Source organism: Passer montanus, unplaced genomic scaffold, assembly GCF_014805655.1.
Source record: "Passer montanus isolate IOZ18808 unplaced genomic scaffold, ASM1480565v1 scaffold71, whole genome shotgun sequence".
NCBI classification, from domain to species: domain Eukaryota; kingdom Metazoa; phylum Chordata; class Aves; order Passeriformes; family Passeridae; genus Passer; species Passer montanus.
Window position 1 is genome coordinate 2,246,106 of NW_024372259.1, and position 22,810 is coordinate 2,268,915.

Here is a 22,810-nt window from a genome sequence, read left to right on the forward strand (position 1 = left end):
CTGCTGCAAAGACAGAGGCAGGGAGAGGGGAACTGAGCCCAGGATAACTTAACTGAAAGCAAGCACATCCTTTAGAGATTGGTGAGATTAGAGTTCTCACTTGGGCCTTTTTCTTCCCAGTTCTCCTCTCTGTAATTGCTCTGTGCCACATGCTCTGGGAGGACCCTGCTTGAGCAGACACGTTGGACCAGCACTGTCCCTTCCAGCCTGAGCCATTCTGGGATTTAGGTTTAAGCAGCAAGAACCTTTGAAATTCCCTTCCTCTGTAACTGCCAACTCAGGATAGAGTTTTGTTCTCCCCTTGTGTGCTTGGAGATGAGAATCAGGGGGCAGAGTGGCCCCTCCATGACCATGGAACCCCAAAAGAGCTGCCCAGCAATGCTTCCCTGCTCTTCTGCCTGCTCCTGCAGGGCATGGCTCAGGATGGTCCTGGCTGCACTGGCTGCTCCACGAAGGAGTGGAATAAGACTCAGTTTATTTGAATTCTGTCCTTAAGGGGAAAAAAAGCCCCATAAAATAACCCAACCCAAAGCAGCATGATGTAAGGTTCAAGCCTAAGGTGAGAGGAAGCACTGCAGCATCACAGGGTGTTTTGGAGCATTTTAGGTGCTTTGAAAGCATATACAACCCATGAACTGCCTCCAAATTACCCTTTAGGGTCTGGTAATGGGAACTAAACATGGCGATCTAATGAGCTAAAAATAAGGCTGGAAAGAACAGGCTTAGTGTCTCATGAGTCACCCAATGTCAGCATCTGCCTTTTCTTCATGAAATAATGTTGTGGAAGCTTTGGAGGAGCTGAGGGGGGGGAGGAATGAAACCTGGCAGTGCAGCCCTCATTGCTAAGCTCCAAAATCCTCACCTGTGTCCCTTTCTGTGGGCAGCTGCACGTTAAAAATAGCCTGGGAGAGGCTGTTTCCAGGCAGCAGCAGCAGCAGCAGCCTGGTTTGAGGTACCTGGGCATCCATGAGCGCTGCTCCCGGCTGACGCCAGCGCTCTGCAGGGACCAGGAATGCAGTGCTGGACCCCTCTCTGGCCAAGCTGAGGATGTGGGCAGTGCTTAAAGGTGTGGGGTGTGCTGAAAGGCTTCCAGCCTTGCCCCAAAGCTGCTCAGAGCTGGGAGCTGCAGTGATCCCATGCCCTTTTCCTGTGCAAAACTGGGCTTTGCTGCATAAGAGGTTTGCCTTAGGGGGGTGTTTTGAGAGGGGAAGGAGCGTGTGGGTTTGACCTATATCCTGCACATCATGTTCAGGAAGCCCTGAAAGGCGTAATGGGAGGAATGTACTCTCATTTTCACCTCCATTAATTTTATCGGATCGCCGCCTTACATCTAATTGTAATTGCTGGAAATACAGAGGGAAGGAGAGGGCAAATTGTCTTGTTGCTCCCTGGCTGATCAGCTGCAGGGATTCTGTTGTTTTAAAGCCACATAAATAGAAAAAGGTGCTGTCGTGTAATGTGACACGGGGCTTGGGCTGAAAACATCTTTTTTTTATACTGGAAATGTTGTTTGCTTTGTTAGAGGGAAATCAGTGAATGAGCAATTGCTGAGGCTGCACAGAAAGGAGAGATTCCTGCTAGCAGCCAGGTGCAAAACGTCTCAGCCTTCTGAAGCATCATAATGGGGTTATTTGCATGAATTTTTTGAGCCAGCTTTCCAAAAGCAAACAGAAATACCAGCTCTGTTTGGTTTTCCCCAGCCAGCTGATGTAGGGAATTGTAGCCAAATTGAGAGCAACGTAACCTTTTCAGGGGGGAGTGGGAAACAAAACGTTGGAAAAACTATCCCCAGCTGAGCAGATGGTGGACCCACAGTCTCCTGTTTCCAAAGAGGAGCCCTGTATGGGCATTTAAAACTCTATACAGAGCCTGCTTTAGGATTTGTACATTTTAATGTACTGCTGCCTTTTCCCTTGCCACCACAAGCTCTGAAATGCCTGGGGATAATTCCTGTATTGCCCATGGGGGATAATTCCTGTACTGCCCATGCTCCTCAGGCTTTTAGTGCACGAATTCACAGTTGTTAATGTTAATGCAAACTCAAATATTTTCTTACCAACCCTCCCAAGCGAGCTGTGCGTCAGTGCTGTATCCTTTGTACAAGCCCGTGTCCTGTGCGAAACGCGGCTCGCAGCTTCCACCTGCTGCTCAGAGCCAGAACGGCAGCTCTGCCCTGAATCCAGGAAAATAAAAACCATGGAATGTCCTGAGGTGGAGCCCGCAAGGATCCTCGAGTCCAGCTCCTGGCCCTGCATGGGACCATCCCCAAGAATCCCACCGTGTGCCTCGGGATGCTCCCCAAACGCTTCCTGAGCTCTGGCAGCCTTGGGACTGTCACCATTCCCTGGGAGCCTGTTCAAATATTAATGTAAACTTCAATCCCAAGTGCTGAAAGGTGAACAAGATGAAAGTGGAATTCAAATAACAATATAAAGCAGGTCCTGCTAAGGCTGTTGGTTTGGCTCAGATGAGTATTTGATGTATTTTCCCAGAAGTTGGGTAGAAGAGGTGATTTCCACTGCTCAGGTGAGGCAGTTTGTAGCAGTTTTAAGAAGGAATGTGCTCTCAGTTCTACAGAAGTGTGTTGTTCTTCTCTTTTCCAGCTAAAAACCACAGTGACACCCAAGTGTTCTTCTACCTGTGGATTATCTTCTGTTTCATCAGCTCTTGCTATACCCTCATTTGGGACCTGAAGATGGACTGGGGTCTCTTTGACAAAAATGCTGGTGAAAATACCTTTCTCCGAGAAGGAATTGTCTACCCACAGAAAGTGCGTATGCAGCCTGCTCTTACCTTAGGACAGGCTTGTCACCCTTTAACCAAACTTGCTGAGTTTAGAGCATGTTGCAGTTGCCCACTGCAGCATTTCAATGCTACAGCCTGGGATTTTCCAGCAGCAGAGCTGATTTGTTTCCAAGAGATCATTTGTGTTCATTTTGCTTGAGTTTGAGCAGCAGATTCTGTATTACCCAAAGACCTGATGAGGTCTTTTGGATGCAGAAGGTGTTTGTTGAGCTGTTTTGTTCTTGTTGCTCCTCAGGCATACTACTATTGTGCCATTGTAGAAGATGTCATCCTGCGTTTTGCGTGGACCATCCAGATCTCCCTCACCTCCATGCAAATCTTTCCCTACGCTGCAGACATCATCTCTACTGTGTTTGCCCCACTTGAGGTGTTCCGGTAAGGCTGCTGGGCTGAGCAGCTCATGTCTCCTGTTCTTGTTTTCACTTTTTTGTTCTGTAACATCAGCATGGGGGGGAAGCACCTGGATCCTTGGACGTGGAGTATACTGGTTTTTATTTCAAGGAGACCAGGATTAACAGGAATATTTAATCCAAACAGGGTGCTGAGGGAAGAAAAGGGTAGGGAGCCCTGCCACAATGTACAGCTGAATCCTTCACTGTGTTTGCAGTTCCTTCTGAAACGTGACATAATCTCAAGGGATTAGTTTTTACCAAATTTCTTGAAATTTCCAGTTGAAACTTCACTTGATTCTCAAGTTTCCAATTTTCAAACCTCTTTGTATTCTGTGTCATCAATTTGGATCCTGCAAGCTTCCAGAACTTTTAAACACCTTTCCTGTAGCTGGAAACCCACCCCCACAAGAACTTGATGCTGACCCTCTCTCATGTAGGTGCTGGAGGTGGCCTTTGGCTTGTAATGCTTGTAAAGCTTGACAATGTACCTCCATGGCTGTCCATGTTAGGATAGGGAATAAAACTGACAGGTTCTGTTGCTCTCCAGAGGAAAGATGTTGCTGTTAGCTGTGGTTGAACTGATGAGGGCTCCCGGGACGAGTGAAGAGATCTGAATTTTGACTCTATGTTTCAGAAGGCTGATTTACTATATTATGATATCTATTAAAATGATATACTAAAAGAATATCTATCTATCTATCTATCTATCTATCTATCTATCTATCTATCTATCTATCTATCCTAAAAGAATAGAGAGAAAAGGATTCATCAGAAGTCTAGAAAGAATAGGAATGGAATGAATAGCAAAGGCTTGTGACTCTCAGGGAGTCCGAGCCAGCTGACTGTGGTTGGCCATTAATTAGAAACCAGCAACATGCACCAATCACAGGTGCACCTGTTGCATTGCACAGCAGCAGATTAATTGTTTACATTTCTTTTCTGAGGCTTCTCAGCTAAAATAAGAGAAAAATCCTAGCAAAGGACTTTTCATAAAATATCATAGCTACAGTTAGCCACGGGATGTTTCTCCAGTGCTTTGTGAAATGCAGGAAACGCCTGTAAAAGGGGAACTCAGGTGGTGATTCTCTGTTTTTCTCTCCATCCATCCATCCATCCACCCATCCATCCATCCATCCATCCATCCATCCCATCCCATCCCATCCCATCCCATCCCATCCCATCCCATCCCATCCCATCCCATCCCATCCCATCCCATCCCATCCCATCCCATCCCATCCCATCCCATCCCATCCCATCCCATCCCATCCCATCCCATCCCATCCCATCCCATCCCATCCCATCCCATCCCATCCCATCCCATCCCATCCCATCCCATCCCATCCCATCCCATCCCATCCCATCCCATCCCATCCCATCCCATCCCATCCCATCCCATCCCATCCCATCCCATCCCATCCCATCCCATCCCATCCCATCCCTCCACGCAGGCGGTTTGTGTGGAACTTCTTCCGCCTGGAGAACGAGCACCTGAACAACTGCGGCGAGTTCCGGGCCGTGAGGGACATCTCGGTGGCGCCGCTCAACGCCGACGACCTGACGCTCCTGGACCAGATGATGGACCAGGAGGACGGCGTCCGCAACCGCCGCAAGAACAAGCAGTGGAAGCGCAGCCTGAGCGTGTCCCTGCGCAGGCCTCGCCTCGCCTCACAGTACGTGCACCCTGCCTGGGGCTGCTCCTGCTGCCTGCCGGCTGTTTGTGGACTGGGAGTCTGGGTGGGAGTCCCGGATGGGAATGGTGCAAAGGTTTTAAAGGCGTGCAGAGGTTTTCAGTCATCAAAGGGAGGGCAGGTGCAGTTAGTTAAACGAGCATGCCGTTCTCTGCCAGGGAATTAATCCATCCTTTAGGCATTTGGGGTTCTGGTAAACCATCAGGAAAGGGAGTTCCCTTTTTACTTTCCCTTTTTACGAGGCTCCCCTCCTGCAGAAATAGTCTGCCAGAGGTTATAAATGCAAACTGGGGGAGATGTTCTCCTCAAGCAGACATTCATGAAAAAGAGGGAGAGGGACTCTTCATGCCTCGTAGTGACAGAAGATTCATGCCTCATAGTGACAGAAGGGGCAGGGTTACATTAGACATTAACAAGAAATTCTTCCCTGTGAGGGTGATGAGGCCCTGGCACAGGCTGCCCAGAGAAGCTGTGGCTGCCCCATTCCTGGAAGTGTTCAGGGCCAGGCTGGATTTGGCCCAGAGCAATACAGTCTGTGGATGTCACTGACATCCCTGCCTCTGGCAGCGGGGTTGGAACCAGATGATCTTTAAGGTCCCTTCCAACCCAAACCATTCCATGACTCTGTATGATTCCAGTTATTCTTTGGTTAAGGTTCATACGTGAGATCTCAGACTCCTTTCTCTCTCAAATCCAAACCCATACATTTTTTTCTTCCCACCCATCATTCTTGCACCCCAAATGTTTCCCCACCCTGCCCCCCAGCGCCTGAACCTGTCCCCTGTGTGTTTTCCCTGCGGTGTTGCTCCGGTGTCCTGTGTCCCCCCTGCCCTGGCAGCACAGCTGTGCAGCCCTGCCCTTTGGCCAGGGAGCAGGGCCAGGCTCCTCAGGGATGCCGAGGCACAGCGGGTCAGGAGTGTTGTGCAATCCCTGCAGCACTGCATGGGAGGGGTGGGAGGAGGAGGAGGCTGTGCTCTGGCCTCAGGGCTGTGCTTGGCTCTTATCCCTGCACGGATGGGACCAATACCAACAGCCTTTGGGTGGCTGCTAGAGACTGAAAAATGCTATGCAAAGGGAATGTGAGCCAAAGCCTGCTGGAATTCCCTCCAGCCATGCCCATTTATCCCTCAGACGTGCAGGGAGTGCAGATGTGCCAGGCGTATCCCTAAAGAACTTCCTGCTCCTTCCTGCAGCCCAGCAGGAGCTGGAGCAGGAACACTCCTCTGGATGCTGCAGGGGTTTGGTGGAGTTGTGTGGGGAGGCTGGGCAGGTGCCCACATCCAGCAGTGCAGTGTCCCCAGCCATGTCACAGCCTGGCAGGTGACACTGGCCATGGGCAGTGTGCCCAGCGTGATGTGCAGTGGGCAGTGCCACAGGAGGAGGATGCTGAGGGACAGCTGGGGCATCTCTACAAGGCTCTGCTATTCCCAGGGAGAGTGGGAGGGTGTGAAACAGTGAAACAGTGGATTGTTTATTCCCCCTCTGCATAAGAAATACGTGTTTTTCTCTTTTTTTATTCCCCCAAGTGCGCTGTGGGTTTGCTGTCTGCACGTCATTCCAGGAATTCTTTCTCCCCAGTGAGTGTTTTTTGTTTTGTTTTCTTCCAGGTCCAAGGCTTCTGACACAAAGGTATTGATAGAGGACCTAGCAAACGAAGTGAACACATGAGATGGCCACGTTCTCTTATTCCACATCCTTTGTTTTCTCATTCTGTTTCCCTCTTCCCCAAGTAACCCGAGCTCTGGTACAGATCCAGCTGAAAACAGGAGAAAACACTGAACACGTTTTCTGAGCTCTTCCAGACCAGATCCTATGGACTCCAACAAGCTCACTGTGTTTCATTTCTTTTCTTCTGGGTTAATTTTAATGTTCTATTTTAAACAAAAAAAAAAAAACCAAACAAAAAAATAAAATATTTTACTTTGTTTTGCCAATAAAGAGGACAGTTCAGGAAAGAAGGATTGTTTACAGTCTCAACAAGGACATACAAACCTTATCTGGATAACGAAGCATCATAGGGACTCCCTCATGGGACAGTGCCAAGAGCACACTCACTTTCTGCTTGGCCCGGTTTTGACTGGTTGAAACCGGACTTTTTAAATCTGATTTTTTTTTGTTGTTGGTTTTTTTCCAGTTGTTTGTTTTTTTCCTTCATATCCAGCGCTGAGGCACTGGCTGCACTTGCAGGGAAAGTGCACTTAGAGCAGTATCTTCATTCATGAAGCTACTTTTTAATTTGATGTAACTTTTCTTATAATTTTTTGGAAATATGATGTATCTGTTGCATATAGTTTTCACATTATTTATGAAACTTAACAACCATATGAGAGTGATTTTGAGTCCTGTGCAATGAAGGTTGTAATGGTAAAACAAAGTGGGGAATGTAGATCTCCATCTCCAGGGTTGTGGGGTGATGCCCTTGCAAATACCCCTTTAGTGAGACAACTTGCACCTGTGTGTACCTTCTCTCTCTTTTACTTCTTTCCAATTTTATTTTAAACCAAAGTTTCTCTTTCTGATATTTTTTTAGTTGCTGCTACTGCTTCTGGGCATGTCTCTCATGCCAGTTCAAAGCCAACTTCTCCATGTGTGAAAGTAGAGAACAGATGATCCTAAGGAAAGGAGAGTTGGTTCCCACCAACAGCACAAAACACTGAGCGAGCAAAGGCTTTGGAACTTCATTCTCCAGATCCAAAAGTACTTTTCCAAGCCTTGGGTGTGTCATGAGGGCATCTCAGTCCAAGCAGGGAGCTTTTCTCCAGCAGCCCAGCAAAGTGGGACAAGGCAAGGAGGTGACAGTTCTCATGGGACAGAGGGGCTGGGGCTTGGGAGTGGCTTCAGGGAGCATGGAGAGAACTGTGGTGTGCCCACCTGGTGGGGAAGGTGAGATGGAAAACAGCTCTTCTGGTTTAGCACAAAGCCTCAGTTGGGCACTGCCCTGGTCACTGCCCCTTGACTCATCTCATGCTCCCAGTTTGGGAAGTGGGTACTTGAGCAGATTTGGGTAATGAGCTGAAAGGTGTGAGAGAGCTGAGAGATGTTGGAAGAGAGATGTGGACTCGGTGGTCTCGTTGGTCTCCCCTCCTCCTGGGAGGGAGCCCTGGAAGCCTCAGAGTCCTGTGGTCCTTCCCTTGTTCTCCCTGGGTCTGCAAGGGAAGGGTGAAACTCCTGAAGGAGGATCCTCACCTGGCTGGTGACAGTTTGGGCAGTGGAATGGCAGGAATCTCCTCAGTTGCTGTTTGGTGGTTGTTTCCCTTAATCAGCACCGTGTTCCCCACAGCCAGAATGTTGCATTTCCTCAGTTTGCCTGCTGTGCCTCTTGCCCAGAGGAACTGAAGAAGGAAACTTGGTTCTCTTCATTTAGTTGGAAATAGATTAAAAGCCTTTAAATAGATTAAAACCCTGTCGTGGTGCTGCTCCTCTCACCTCCCTCCGTGTGGGGCTGCTCTGGTGGGAGCAGAGCTGGATGGGCAGGGGCTGTGCTGTCCATCTGTCCATCTCCCCCCTTTGCCTCCCTTAGGTCAGCTCATACTTAAAACAGCATTCCCATGGAAGTGGGGTCTGGGATAAAACCCCTTAAAATATTTCAGCCCCTTAAAATATTTCAGGTTCCTAAGTTGCATTGGTGCCATGTCCAGACCACGTGTGGGTTTTTCCAGCAGTGGGGAATGGAGCCATCCCTGCCTGGGGAGCTTAGGGGGGGCAGCTGCACTGGGAGGGAGGCAATCCAAAATTATTTGGATTCATTCAAATCAAGTAACACCACTGGGTGTTACTTAAAGAAGTGGGGTTTTTTTATACACAGAATCTGAGCTTTACTGGTAATTATCTTCCTTTCAGAAGGAAATTAAAAGTGCAGAGAGACATTGTGAGCAATTTGGTCTCATGGAGGGTATCCCTGCCCTTGGCAGGGGGTTGGAGCTGTATGGTCCTTAAGGTCACTTCCAACCCAAACCATTCCATGGTTCTGTGATTTGGAAGTGATGCCAGTCCCCTGGGAGCACCCTGCCTTCCTCAGCTGGGCTGGGGAGGGCAGGGCATGGCTGGGTGGGCTGTGTCCATCTGTCCATCCTGCTGCTGCACCGTCCCACCCTCTGCTTCCCAACGTGACGGGTGGGTCGGGCTGCAAGTGATTAAATTCTTATTCTGTAGTTTATCCAAATCCTTATGGGAAGCAAGAATTCAGTGTGTCCGTCTGCTCTGCTCCTTGCTCTGCTCTTTCTCTTCCCTTTTTCTGTCTTTGCTGGCAGGAGAAGTAAGGAGAAAAAAAAAAAAGGGGGGGGGAAGTGACATGCTATGAGGAGCAAACATTATCTCCTAAAATAAAACATGGTCCCTTTTGGCAGTGAAGATGCTGTCTCGGGGGAAAGCAGCCTGAATTCCCAGAAGTGTGGCTTTTAAAGGCTCCTAGCTCCCAGCCCTGCATCTGCCTGTTCCCTCCCTCCCTCACAGAGATTTCTGAGAAATCAGGCGTGCAGATTCCTCCTGAGAGCGAGCCCTAAAGCCGGGATGGCTCCACGTCTACGAGAACATCTGGCCAATAAAGGGAGACCTAATGAAGCAGAACAGATGGTGAGAGAAAACAGCCCTGTCGCTCCTTGGGAGCAGCAGGAGCCAGGGGAGTGGGGACATTCCCAGGCTGGCATTTCCTGGGCTGAGCTTTGCTCGTGGGTGCTTGAGAACGCTCCTGTAGGGAGAGCAGCAGGGTGGCAGTCCAGAAGGACAGAGCAGCTTTAAAAGGAGCTGGGAGTGAGGGGTTTGTGCACTGCTTTTGTTGTTGGGATGCAGCTGGATGGGAGGTGGAAGCTGAGGAAGGTCTCTAAGCTGTGGATTTCAGGTGCTGGGCTGTGCCTCGTGGTTCAGTGGAGGTTGGATTGTACAGCTCTGAGGATGGTGTGGAGCTGCTCTGGTCTGGTCTGGTGGAACCCATGGATGGTGCAGTCTAAGGACAGGAGATGCCACCCTGTGGCCTTTGTGACTTTTGGAGATTGCCTTTGAACCTGCTTCTCCATGCTGATTCCCTCCTGCTTTCCATCCTGCCTCTGCTCTGGGGATTTTGGGGTTGCAGGGGGTGAGGTGTTGCAGCATCCAGAGTTTATTTGCTGGCTGGGGTTCCCTCTGTGGCTTTGGGACAGTGTCACCAGAAACACCAGGTCCCTTGCTTGGGCAGGGCATTGCCATGTGCCATGGGCGTGTTCCTGACAGGACAGCAGGGCAGGATTGGGATCTTTGGACTCTGCAAGCAGGAGTGGGGGCTCTCCAATGAGAACTGATGCTGTCCCACCAGGTTTTACAAGAAATGCATTTGCAGCACTCCTGGCTGCAGCCTGCATGTATCCAGTAAGCTCCTACCTCTCTCATCCAGGTGCATTCCCAAAGTCAGCTGTGTTCATCCTATGCCTTTCCCAGCCCTGCTCCTGGCCCTCCTCATTCTCTCAGTGTCTTTGCTGTTTGATTCCAATGAAAGGAAAGCAGCCTTCAGCATGAACATCTTGGAATGGGAGAGATCTCTGGGGGAAATCTCAGCAGAGTTGGATCCTGCTGCCCCTACTTCCCTAAAAACTCTTGTGCTGCCCGTTCTGCCTCTGTTCTGGTGCTCAGCTGCAGCTCCAGTGTGGCAGACAGGGAGGGAAAGCACGTTCCTGCTTCAGGAGATAACAATCCCTGGGGATTTTACTTCCAGTGGGGACAGCGTGAAGCCTTTGCTGTGTTCTGAGCGGCCGAGGGGCTTTGGCCTTGTCCTGCAGGGATGCTGCCCTGCTCTCCTCTCTAGGCATCAGGGGCTGTGTCCCCAGCTCAGGCCAGGTGCTGGGAAGTGTCCTGGGGCTGGGACGTGGCTTGGCAAGCTGGGGACACAAAAGCCACTTTGCTCACATGCTGCATCCCAGCTCCGTGTCCTCTGTCCTCTCCTCCGCCCTTCTGCTTCACACTCGCAGGGGGAAGGTGATCTTCTGCCTTAAGCATTCTTATTTCTTTTTTAATTTGAGTTTCTATTCTAGAAGGCAATCAGATTGTTTTGTCTCCTTGGAAAAGAGGGGCTGGGGCTCCTGGGGGAAGAGTGGGAAATCCCTACAGTACCTCTGCAGCAGTCACGGCTGGGCTCAGTGGCTGTCACCTCATCAGACCTTGCCTCCTTTACATGACCCCATCCCAAACTCTGCACCTTGGGGCCAGCGTCCCCTGCTGCCACCGTGGGCCAAACTGGGGTGTCACCATCCCTGGGGGCTTCAATCCCAGGAAAAGGAGAGGGAAGGGACACAACACGGGCAGCTCCCCGATGCTGACACCCCAGCCCCGTTCCTGGTGGGAGCCAAAGGCTCTCCTGGCCCGGGCACAGCCCTGGCACAGTGCTCTGTGGCCTGACAGTCCCTCAAGCTCTGTAAACCAAATTGCAAACTCTTCACTCCAGAGGAGGAATTGGGCATCCTGGCAGAACTTGCCATGACCTCTCCATCCCGTAGGTCCTCGTGGCCAAGGATCGGCGCTCGGAAGGGCCCGGAGTGGAAATGCCAAAGTTCCCCCGGGCCCCGCTGCCGCCTTCCTCTCCCCCTCCCCGCTGTGTTGGTCTAAATGATCTTTCTATGAAGCCCTGTAGATGTCAAAAGTAATTATGGAGTGTGATTAGTCCTCTGTGGGTGCTTTCTTTCTTCCCCCCTCCTTTCTCTTTTGCTATCCCCTTCTCCACTCCTCTGTTTTGGCTCAGTGGAAAAGGTGAGGACAAAGAATTGCCGCTTGCTTGGACTCATGATGTATCTGTGACTGCGCTATTAGCTGTCTCCTCCTTCCTCCCCAAATGGATATAATTTTTGAAGTGTGGAATTCCCTTCTTGATAAGTAGGTTTAAAAAAAAATAATACTGCACAATGTGATACTGTTTCATAGTTTCTAGGTGGTTGTATACAGCAAAGTTACTGTGATTGTGTTTTTTCAAAGGAAAAAGTGATTGGTTACGAAATCTGTCCTTTTTTCATTATTACAAGCTCTTTGTTTTCCAATGATCTGATGGCTCTTTTGTCCCTGGTCTGTGTGTGTGTCTTCCCAAGTCCCCCCCCGTGCTGCATCCACCCCTGGAGCGCTGGCTCCCGCTGCTCTCGCTCTCTTGGGAGCTGTGGGATGTCGCTGGTGGCTGGAGGTGGAGGACATCCATGTCCTGGGAGGAGGTGGAGGTGCTTGGAGGAGGGAGATGTCTGAGGAGGGGTTGGAGGGGCTCGCTGGAGCAGCCCAGGTTTCCCCCCAGCTCACACCCAGCATGCCAGGGGCTGGTGCTGGGGGAAACCTCCTGCCCAGACTGTGCTGTGCTGGCCAAAGGCTCGTGGTGCTTTTGGGAGCCTTTGGTTGCCTCTCTCCAGCTGATCTCCAGTCCAAGGTGGTGTCCTGAGCACCAGAGGCTGAGCAGCCCAGCCCTGGGTTGTTTGGGGTCTGTGCTTTTATTTTGCTCTTTAAATCTCTTCATTGCCTCTTGCAATCAGTCTCTCTCCAGAAGAGAGCCCAGAGCCTTGAAATCACTCTAAGCCTGTTGCTGCTCACAGCAGCCACTTCCCGGAGGTTTAATCCCAGCCACGGCTCCCTGCTGGCATTCCTGGCTGGTGGCAGGAGCCCTCCTGCTGCCCTTGCTTTGGCACCTCACCCCAGCTCCATGGGGACGTCTCCCAGGCGTATGTCACCTCCAGAGCCCAGGCAAAGGAGCCAGGATCCCTTTCTGGAACGGCCTGCAGGTAAGGATGGGTCCTGTGTCCCAGGGGAGTGCTGGGGGACAGGGTGAGGGTGGTTCCTCTGCCCTGGGCTCTTCCACAGAGCCCTCAGCTGGCCCTTCCTGCCTGGAAGCAGCCAAGTGAAGGTGCTTGTTCTGTCCCCCATGGAGTCACCCCGTTGTCACCCCTGTGGGCTCACATTTGGCTGTGATCACGGCCCCATGGCCACCGGGGTGGCCGGGGACATTTTAAGAAGATAAAAGTGATTTCTTGCTGCTCGTGCTGGCAGGGGCCGGTGCGGCCAGAGCCAGGAGGATTAAAACAATTTCATAATCCTGGTGATTTCCTTTTGATCGGGATTATGAAACCAATCACGAATATCAAAAGCCACAGCTTAAAGCAGCAGCCGGAGCGGGGCCGGGACGCCCGGGGCCCCCTCAGACCCTCAGGGATGGCAGCCCTGGCACCTCCGGGTAAGCGCTGCCCACCCAGGACCCCCGTCCTGCGTGGGGGGCAGGATGGGGGTGTTGGGGTGCAGGATGGGGGTGTTGGGGTGCAGGATGGGGGTGTTGGGGTGCAGGGCCTCGGGAAGGGGGCAGGATGGGGGTGTTGGGGTGCAGGATGGGGGTGTTGGGGGGCAGGCACGTGTGGCATGCCGGGTTTGGAGTAGGGATGTGTTTGGATGCGCCCAGCTCGGCTCCCACCGCCCTCCTGCCCGGGAATGCCACGGCCCTGGCTCGCCGTGGGTCCAGGCAGCATCTGGCCTCCGGAAAGCAGAATTTAGCACAGCTGCAGCCGTGCGATGCTCGCAGGAAGGTGCCGAGAGCCGGCGGGCTCTGCGGCTGCAGAAATGGCCCCGATGCGGGAGCGGGACCCCCCCGCAGCCGGGCAGGGCAGACAAAGGACATTCCTGAGGGAGGCCAGGGCAGGATCCCTCCGTCCCGGGCCGCGGGGCTCCCCTCCTGTGGAGTTCCCGGGGTGGCAGCGCTGTCCCCAGCGTGGCGGTGGCCCGGCCCTGCGGGGACCGGGCGGTCCCGGGCCGGCTTTGGCCGGGTGCGCGGAGAGGAGGAGGAGGAGGAGGAGGAGGCGGGAGGCAGGGCCAGCCGCGGCCCCACAGCCCAGCCAAGCGGCTGAGCTCGGGCTCGGCTGGAGGGGCTGGGATTTGCTGGTTTGGCCGCTTTTTTTTTTTTAATTTCTTTTTTTCCCCTCCCCTGCTTCCTTCCCTTCTTCCGCTTTCTTCTCCTTCTTCCCAGCCCTCTCCCGATGCTGCTCCGGGGGTAAGGACAGCCCTCGCATCCCGCCCGCGGCCCCGTGCCGCTCAGCCCGGGGCACTGAGGGGCTGCGGGCAGCGATGGGGCCCGGGGGTGCCCCGGGGATGCTCCTGCAGCCCCGGCTCCTGCAGGGTGCCAGCGGGGCCAGGACGGGACGGGATGCTCCCGGCGGGGCGCAGGAGGGCAGCGGCTCCAGGGCGAGTGCCACGTGTGGCCCGGGGCGGAGCGGGGCTGGCGAATGCCCCGGGGGCACCTTCGGCTGTCGCCGGGAGGGATTTGTGTGTTCCGCCGAGGTTTGGGCCCTGGTTTAGCTCAGGAAGTGTCAATTCCCTCCCGGCCTCCTCGCTGGGTGCCCCAGGGCGCCTGGAACAGTGTGGGGGGCACTCGCGCTGCTGCCCAGCCCCTGGCCGCCCGGTTTGGGGAAACACCGATCCCTCACTGCTGCCCCATTCCCCCTGTTCCCTCACTGCTGCCCCGTTCCTCCTGCTCCCTCACTGCTGCCCCATTCCCTCCTGCTCCCTCACTGCTGCCCTGTTCCTCCTGCTCCCTCACTGCTGCCCCATTCCTGCTGTTCCCTCACTGCTGCCCCATTCCCTTCTACTCCCTCACTGCTGCCCCTCTCCTCCTGCTCCCTCACTGCTGCCCCATTCCCCCTGTTCCCTCACTGCTGCCCCATTCCCTCACTGCTGCCCCACTCCTCCTGCTCCCTCACTGCTGCCCCACTCCTCCTGCTCCCTCACTGCTGCCCCATTCCCCCTGTTCCCTCACTGCTGCCCCACTCCTCCTGCTCCCTCACTGCTGCCCCACTCCTCCTGCTCCCTCACTGCTGCCCCGTTCCTCCTGCTCCCCAGTGATGCTGGCAGGCTGTCGGTGCTCTGGGTGGATGGCTGGCCTCGCGCTGTCACCTCGCTGTCCCCCTCCTCTCCAGGCACACACCGGTGGCACTGCGCGCTTTCACCCCCCGGGGCAGGTGGGGCGATGCCCTGTGTGGGTGCGCGGGCGCTGGGGAGGGCGAGGGCAGCGCAGGGGTCACTCCCTGGCTTTTATCCCTGCAGGAACCATGGAGGGGAGCCCTCCGGCTGAGGCGCGGCGCCTGCCGCGGCCCCCCAAGCCGCACCCGCAGCGCGGCCGGAGCCCGGCCCCGCCGGAGCGCCCCGAGGCCCGCGGCCCGCACGCCGTCCTGGAGGGCAAGGTGAAGGCGCTGAAGGAGAAGCGGGGCGGGCGGCCGGGCACCCCCGCGGCCGCCCCCGAGCGCCCCTCGCCCAAGAAGGCGCGGCCGCGGCGGGGGAAGGCGGGCGCGGAGGAGCCGCGGGCGCAGCTCCGCACCTACCTGACGGACGGGCTGCTGGACGGGGCGCAGCCCCCGCCCGCCCCGGGGCTCTGGAGGCTCCCGGCAGCCGGGGGAGATGTGCCCGGGGGGGCCGAGCTTCCCCCGGACAAGGGCAGCGGGTCCTGGCGCTGTGCCTCCCTCCGTGAGAGACCCTCCCTGGATGAAGAGGCGCGGAGCCCGCTGCGGGAGCGGGAGCGGGAGCGGGGCCGTCCCTCTGTGCCCGCGGCCCGGAGCTGGGAGAGGCTCCCGCTGGCTGAGCGCGTGGAGAGGAACCGGCGGCTGCTGCAGGAGGTGCTGGGCCTCGCCGCTCCCGGTGGGTGTTTTGGGAAGGTGGTGGCTCTTTCAGGAAAACCTTTGGGATGAGGCCAGCCTGCAGCCTCCCCGCTGCAGGTGCAGCTCCCCTGCGGCCCCACAGCCCCTGCGCCGGGCTGTAGGAGGTGCTCACGGGACGCTCTGGGTGATTCCTGTCAGTCCCCTCTGGTGTCCTGCTGAGGAATTTCACTGCTGAAAGCAAGAGCAAGAAAATTTCGGGGACACGCCAGGCCTGTGGGCGTCACTGTCCCTTTGCAAGCTGCCATCAGAAAAGAGAATACATTTCTCCTTTGACAGCATCTGCCCCAGTGACCCCGTGCCCCCATCCCCACAGTCCCACACCTACAGCCAGGTGCTGTTGCTCCACATTCCGCTCCTTTGGAATCTCCCAGAGCCAAATGTCTGGGAGAGCCCTGTGGAGGGTGTTGGGGTGGGATATGTGGGGGCTGCCATCCAGCCAGGCTAATGCCTTGTCCTGTCCTGTGTTTCAGAGATGCCAGCGAGCGATGGGGACTGGGACTCGGGGGTTTCACTGCAGGACGCTGAGGGCTGCAGGTAGGTCAGTCCCAGCGTGGCAGAAATGGACATTTCCCTCTTTCCCACTCCCCAGCCTTGTATTTTAAATGCACCCTTTGAAGCAGCTCCTGGGAAGGGCTGTGGGGGAGTGTGAGGGAGTGTGGCCGGGTTTCGGTGGGACGAGGGACAGGAGCTGGGTGTCCCCCTGGTGTCTGAGCTCAGGACATCCCTGCCAGGGCAGGAAGGGAGCTGGGGAAGAGGTTGGGACAGAAATTTGCTCCAGGTGCTTAAGAGGATCGAGGCGGCAGGAGTGTGTAATCTTGTTGGGCTAATGAAAAACCTTAGAGGTACGGGCTAAAAATAAGGAGGTGGCAGAGGCAGGTGAGAGGCTGGGGGCTGCAAAGGGCAGAACAGTGAGTGGGGAAAGACCCCCCCAGTGTGGTGGTCACTGCCTCTGCTCTGCTCTGGCAGCTGGATCAGTGATGGGGGTGCAGGGCAGAGCCGGGGATGCAGCACCTCCTGTGAGCAGGGCAGCCAAAGCCTGGGGGAGCCCTGGGCCTCCCGTGGTGCTGCTGGGGGCAGCGTGTGCCCACCGTGCTGCACTGAAGAGGTTAAGGCCAGGCTTCCCGGGGAGACTGCCTGAGCTGATTATTTTAATCAGGAGGATTAGGGCCGTGGCCAACCAGGAAGGCAGTGGTGCAGCAGGGAGAGCTGTCAGGTCCCTCACCCTGCACTCAGAGGGGCTGGGGGTGCGGGCAAAGACCCCCTGCAAGGAAGGCAAGGCAGCAAGACAGGTCAGGGGGCCACCCCAAACATCCCTGCCTCCCCACCACCGTGGGATTTACAGGGGTGGCAAGCGATGCCTGCCCTCGTTTCCCTGTCCACAGGGAGCCTGTGCCCGAGCTGTGGGGGTGCTCAGCCTGCCCAGAGTCTCACCTGGCACCGGGGGAGCGGGGTGCCCACCCGGCCATCCCCAGCACGGCCAGCCCGCCCCTGAGTGGCGGCCCAGCCCCGCTCTCCCTGGGCAGAGCAGCCTCGTCGTCACTGTTAAAGCACGTCTAATCCCTGTTATTTTTTCCTAATCCCGCTGCCCGCTGCGGGGCCGCAGGGCCTCGGTGGCCGGGCAGGAGCTGGAGCTGAGCCCGCGGCACGAGCAGGCCAAGCAGCTGCTGCAGCGCGCCCGCATGAAGGCTCGCACCAACCCGCTGCGCGCCAGCCACGACATCCTGCTGCTGCCCGCCGCCCTCCCGCAGCCCAGGTCAGTGCCCACCGAGCCCCCGGGCCCGCAGCCGCGTTTGGGGCACATCCACACGGGGTTTGGGGCGGGCACACGTGTGCAGGCACGCGTGCGGAGCCGGGATGCGACCCGCTGGCTCATACCCTGGATGTGCCCGGCCTCTTTCCCGGTGCTTGGGAGACATTTCGGTAATTGTGGTTTATGATCACACGGAAGTATCGGCGGTGGGAGGGTGGCGTTTCCCAGCTGATGGGGAATGTTGTCCCGGGCGAGACTCGCTGCTGGAGCTGCACCACAGCGGCGTCTCGCCGGGTCATGTGCGATGTGCTGTTCCTGGAATGATTAACCACACACCCCGGGCACGGAAGGGGCGATGGAGGTCGAGCCGTGGCAGGCGGGAGGTGCCGCAGCCTCTCCGGGTTTCGGCTCCAGGCTGGAGGGAAGCAGGGCTGTGCACAGCCAGGGATCCCCGGGCGGACTTTCCTCCTTGCCCCGCGTTTCCCCCTCCCGCCCCGCTCTCCCCGGGTTGCCGAGCAGCCTGCAGGACGTCTGTCTGTCTGTCCCCGTGGCAGGGAGCCCGGCGGGAGGCCCAGCGTCGCCCCGCGGGACGGAGGGAGCCTGAGCGACTCGTCCAGCGGGGACTCGAGCTGCGGGCGGCCGCGGCGGCCGCGGGGACCGTCCCCGTCCCGCGTCCGCTTCGAGGACGAGTCGGCCCGGGACGCCGAGGTGCGGTACCTGGAGCGGCTGCAGCTGCGGCACCGCCGGGCGCTGGGCTCGGCCATCGCCTCGCCGGAGCCGGCGGGCAGCAGGCAGCCGGGGGACGGCGCTGGCCAGCCCAAAGCCCGCAGCGGCGACCTCGTGGCCGGGGGCAAGTGCAGCGCCTGCGGCTCCTTCCTCGGGGCTGCCGCCGGCCGGGGCACGGACACGCAAGCTGCCCCCGAGCCGGCCAAAAGTAGCCCTGCGGCACAAAGAAGCGTTCCGGGGGATAGCAGAGGGACGGGCGCTGCCCAGACAGAGCCTAAAATCAGGCCTCTGGGCCCCGGAGGGTCCCCGCTGTGGATCCTGCCCTCCCGGCAGCGCATCCACACCGAGAAGATCAAGGAGACCTACATCGGGGATGTCACCTACATCGACGAGGTGGACTCGGCCCTGGAGAGCACCGACACCTCGGACGGCTGCCGGACGGACAGCGAGGAGGCAGGACCGCGCAGCCCCCACCTGCGGGGGCACCGGGACCCCCGCGCCCGCGGGCACAGAACTGCCCGCGCTGCCCCGCAGCCGGAGACCAGGGCCAGGAAAGGATCGGGTGTGCCCAGCGGGGGCCCCGAGCACGGGGACTCGGGGCCGGTTTGCCCCCCAGCACCGGGAAGAACCAGCAGCCGGGAAGATGGGGAGCCCCATCAACACCTGGGGGGCAGCAGGGGAGTGGGGAACGCAGCTCGCCCCCCGCAGCAGCCCAGTGAGCCCCTGGAGCCTTCCTCGCAGCTGAGGACCAGCACGCCCATCCCAGGCACCCACGTCCCTGCTCCCCCTCCTACCAAGAAGGCCTGCGCCCAGGTGCCTTGCAGGAAAGCCCTGTTCTCCATCGGCAGCCGCCAGGCGCCGAGCCAAGGAGTGCGGGGCCCGGAGCCGGCTGCTGGCAGCGCAGCCCCACCGCAGCCCGGGGGCACGGCGGGGCCGGCCGGGCGGCGGAGTCCCTGCAGCCCCCGCTGGCTCCCGGGGAGCCCCCTCCGTGCCTTGTCCACCAACAACTGCAACAACACCCACGGGCAGGACGCCCCGGGGGCGGGCAGAGGTAAGAGACCCGCGCGTGGAGTGCTGGGGGGGTCCCCGATGAAACAGGCGTGTGACTGTCTCACTGTGGTTGCAGGGACACTGTCACACCCCGCTGGCAGCGCTGTCACCGCCGTGCCCCCGGAGGCTGCTCATCCTGCCGGGGAAGGTGCCGGGATGTCGGGAGCGCAGCCCCAGCGGCTCCCGGCCGGGAACGCGGTGCACGGGTGAGCGAGCGGGGCCGGCCACGGCATCCCAAACCCTGCGGCCCCGAGCTTCCCTGCTGGGCACTGCTGGGTTCAGCTCCCTGGCTCCAAAAACCTCACAGAAACCACAGTGTGGGGGTTACAGTGTGCCCGTGTGTTGCTGTGGGTTTGGGGGAGCTGCGTTTCCCCACATCTGGTTCTGCCGGGCATGTTGGAGCAGAGGTGTTTCGCTGGTGTCAGGTGGGGAAAATCAGCTGCCTTGGGGAAAATCGATCCTGCCAGCCCTGTGCCTGGCGCTGCAGCTTTCCAAGTGCGATCCTGCCAGCCCTGTGCCTGGCGCTGCCTCTCTCAGCCTGGCAGGAGAGTTCCAAGGTGGTGCTGGGTCCTCTGAGCCCGTTGGTAGGATGCGATCCCTTGTGGCAGAGCAGGGGACTTCTGAGATGTGTCAAACCCCTGAAATAACGGAGAAAACAGGGAGGGAGCCCTTCGGGTCACTTTGGGTAGTGACAAACGTGTCACTCTCACCGTGCTGCAGCTCTCAAGGCTGCCGAAGCGGGTGCAGGTCCCGCAGCCCCTCGGTGTGTGACCTCCACGCCTCTCCCGCAGGGAGCCGGGCCGGCCCGTGAGCCGCAAGGGCAGCAGCGCTTCGGCCTCGGCGCTGAAGAAGCTCCTGTGCAGCCTGAGCCAGAGCACCAAGCAGCGCCTGGGCCGCTTCCGCTGCTACAGCATGGAGCAGCTGCCGGCCCCCGGCGGCTCCCCGCAGGGCAGCCCCGGCGTCAGGAAGTCACCGTCCCTGCAGTCGCTGCAGCTGGTGAGCTTGGGCATCGCCCCACGCGGGGAGACCGGCGTGGCACAGGGGAAAGGATGCTGGGCTGGGATGAAGTGTTCCTGAGTGTGGATTTGTGGCTCAGGCCTGGAGGGGGCGTGGGGGGATGCGCCACTCCAAACCTGCTGCGTTTGAAAAGCCCCGGAGCCAACTGGGAAGTGGAAGGGGGAAGGAAGGAGAGGGGTGGTAGTGGAAGAGCAAATAGACAAGGGAGCTTGTCCCTCCTCAGCAGTGAGTTGGGGAATGCTCCAGGGGGATGGGATGTCCCAGTTCCTCCACTCCCTCGGCACCGTGGTGCTGCGCAGTGTTTGTCCCCATCTCAGCCAGGTGTTTCTCCCCAGGTGTCACCCTTCTGCCAGCCCCAAAAAGCTGCCTCTATCCAGAGCCTGCATCCCCAGCTGGGGAAGGCATCTCGTGCCAGTGCCTACCTCCTGCCCCAGAGCACGGCTGACAGGTAGGATGGGGGCTGGCACATCCCAGGATGCTGCTGTGCTGGGCTGCATCACCCGGGTGTCCAGCACGTCCCTTGTCCCCGCTCACCCATGCTCCCTGTCCCCACAGGAAGGGGAGCTCGGGGCCGCAGCGCTCGCTGAGCGTGGAGGACATCGGGGCGCCGGGCCAGCTGCGCGCGGTGGGGCGCGTGGTTGAGGTGTTCCCCGATGGCACCAGCCAGCTGGAGCTGCAGCGACCGCCCCACGGCGCCTTCGGCTTCTCCGTCACCTCCGGACACGGCCGGCCCGACACAGGTATTGTGGGATCATCCCAAAGCTCCGGCACACTCTGATCCCTCCGTGGCGGCTCTCGTCCCACCCCAAGGGCGAGCTCGGGCACGGGTGCAGGGGGTTGCTCCGTTGCTGCAGAAGTGATGCAGGAGGGGGATGCTGCCATGTGTCCTGTGTGTCCCTCAGCGCTCGGCTCGTGACACGCAGCCCACGCCAAAGGCTGTGTATCACAGGTCTGTTTCTGTGCAGCCCCTGGGCGCTCCGGGCCAGGAAGGGCTCTCACCCATCCCCGTTCCCTCCGCAGGTGTCTACGTGCAGGAGATGGCGGATGCTGGCACGGCCAAGCTCTACGCGGGGCTCCTGGGCGTGGGGGACGAGATCCTGCAGGTCAACGGCGCGGCCGTCTCGGGGCTGGGGCTGGCCCGCATCCGGCAGCTGCTGCTGCAGGCCGACAGCCTGGCCCTGCGCGTGCTCCGGCAGCGCCCGGCGCCGCGCTAGCCTGGCACGGCTCCCGCCAGGCCGGCAAGAGAGGAGGAGGATGTCCCGGTGATGGGAGGAGGAGCATGGCCCAGTGATGCCCCAGGGTGCTGCAGAATGGCATGGCATGGACCAAGCTGGCTCGCAGCGCCAGGACCTGCCCGGCTCCACTGCAGTGGCTTTCTTTGTGCCCCTGGGAGAGCGTGGGACCAAGGACCCCCCAGAGTCTGCAGGAGCTGCCCAGGTGTGAGGGACAGGGGACAGCCTGGCCCCAACAGAGCCGGGTGGGCCTGTCCTGCTGGGCACTGGGGTGACCAGCATGGGGACACGCCATCTCCATGACCCCAGGAGACACAGGGCTTCCTGCCAGCACTGCCACCTTGTGCTCGAGGGCTGGTGAGGTTCTTTTAAGTTATTTCAAACTGAAACCCAAAAATACATCTCTGCAATAACAAAACAGTGCCCTTGGCTTGTGGCATGGAGGGGTTGGGGTGGCGTTTGTGGCCTTGGGGGCCCTGGGCAGGTAGGCAGGGGGGCTCAGCCACCTGCAGGGCTCCTTGGGGATTTTGAGGGGCTCTTTTTTCCAGCCATGGAAGGCAAAACACATCCTTGGAGTGTTTCCAGCAGCAATGGCTGCCCTCTGCACAGTGGTGCTCCACATCTGGGCACAGCTGCCCACAATGCTGAGGTGACCCCAGAAACTGCAGATGCTGCTTATGCCTCAAAAACCAGGATGGTGATGCCTGGCAAATGCTGGTGGGAGAGCTTTTCCCACTCCCTGCTGCCAGGAGACCCCGAGCTTGTTCCGGGAGCAAGAGTCAGGCAAGGAGGAGTGGAGATCTACGCTGCTGCACCTTTATTTAGTGTTAAAGGGAAGGGCACCACCAGCGACAGAAAAGCAAATGTACACGAGGAAAGGGACCAGAGACACTCGGGTGGCTTGAGGTGATGTCAGCAGCTGGGCCACCCCCTGGACTACCAAAGGAGCCCTCCTACATGGGAGTCATTCCCGAAGGATGCACAAACACGCTGGAATTAACACGGGGATCAGAGGTGTGCAAACAGCAGCCAGCAGCGAGCACTGCTCCCTGCCCAGACCCGTGCTGCTGGGAACTGCTCCTGGAGAGCTACAGACCCACGGAGTGGCACGGACAGTGCTACAGCCAGCCCCGGAAAGCAGACCCCACCTATGCCCTGCAGGGGTGCTCTGCAAGGATAAGGAGCCACTGGACTCGGGAGTGCGGGTGGGCGCCGAGGCACCACGTGTGCGTTACTGAGGAGCAGCCGGGCGCGGGCGGGGAGGCTCCGTCCGGGGAGGATCCATCCCGGGAGGCTCCGTCCGGCCCCGCCCGGCTGCGGAAGGCGGGGAGGCTCCGTCCGGGGAGGCTCCATCCCGGGAGGCTCCGTCCGGGGAGGATCCATCCCGGGAGGCTCCGTCCGGCCCCGCCCGGCTGCGGAAGGCACGGAGCCGCCGGCTGTGCAGGCAGCGCCTGCGGGAGGGACAGGGGGGCCCAGCAGACCTCGGAGGGAGCCGCGAAGGCGGCGGGGGGAGGAGTGTTCAGTT

At 58.1% G+C, this 22,810-nt stretch overlaps 2 protein-coding genes across 4 annotated transcripts in view; both read left to right on the top strand.

Moving 5' to 3' along the window:
• The window catches only part of XPR1 (xenotropic and polytropic retrovirus receptor 1), a 109,791-nt gene extending 102,948 nt beyond the window's left edge, over positions 1-6,843 (top strand). Inside the window, exons 12-16 of one of the 2 annotated variants that reach the window (XM_039730322.1) lie at positions 2,604-2,770; positions 3,041-3,180; positions 4,646-4,867; positions 6,493-6,514; positions 6,616-6,840. In XM_039730322.1, coding sequence (XP_039586256.1) covers positions 2,604-2,770; positions 3,041-3,180; positions 4,646-4,867; positions 6,493-6,514; positions 6,616-6,618 — 554 coding nt within the window. In that variant the 3' untranslated portion in view covers positions 6,619-6,840. Of the gene's footprint in view, positions 1-2,603; positions 2,771-3,040; positions 3,181-4,645; positions 4,868-6,492 lie in introns of both variants that reach the window. The other variant, XM_039730321.1, reaches the window with a different exon arrangement.
• A 5,161-nt stretch (positions 6,844-12,004) lies between these two features.
• KIAA1614 (KIAA1614 ortholog) lies at positions 12,005-22,578 on the top strand. Of its 2 annotated transcripts, XM_039730320.1 has the most exons (10): positions 12,005-13,853; positions 14,903-15,490; positions 15,981-16,044; positions 17,114-17,263; positions 17,815-19,037; positions 19,113-19,242; positions 19,828-20,032; positions 20,389-20,501; positions 20,609-20,793; positions 21,074-22,578. In XM_039730320.1, the coding sequence occupies exons 2-10, from the start codon at positions 14,908-14,910 to the stop codon at positions 21,265-21,267; spliced, it is 2,847 nt and encodes a 948-aa protein (XP_039586254.1). In that variant the 5' UTR covers positions 12,005-13,853; positions 14,903-14,907; the 3' UTR covers positions 21,268-22,578. The 2 variants fall into 2 exon arrangements, with proteins under 2 accessions (XP_039586254.1, XP_039586253.1); XM_039730319.1 differs by lacking the exon at positions 12,005-13,853 and having other exon boundaries at positions 14,595-15,490.
• Positions 22,579-22,810: the final 232 nt, after the last annotated feature.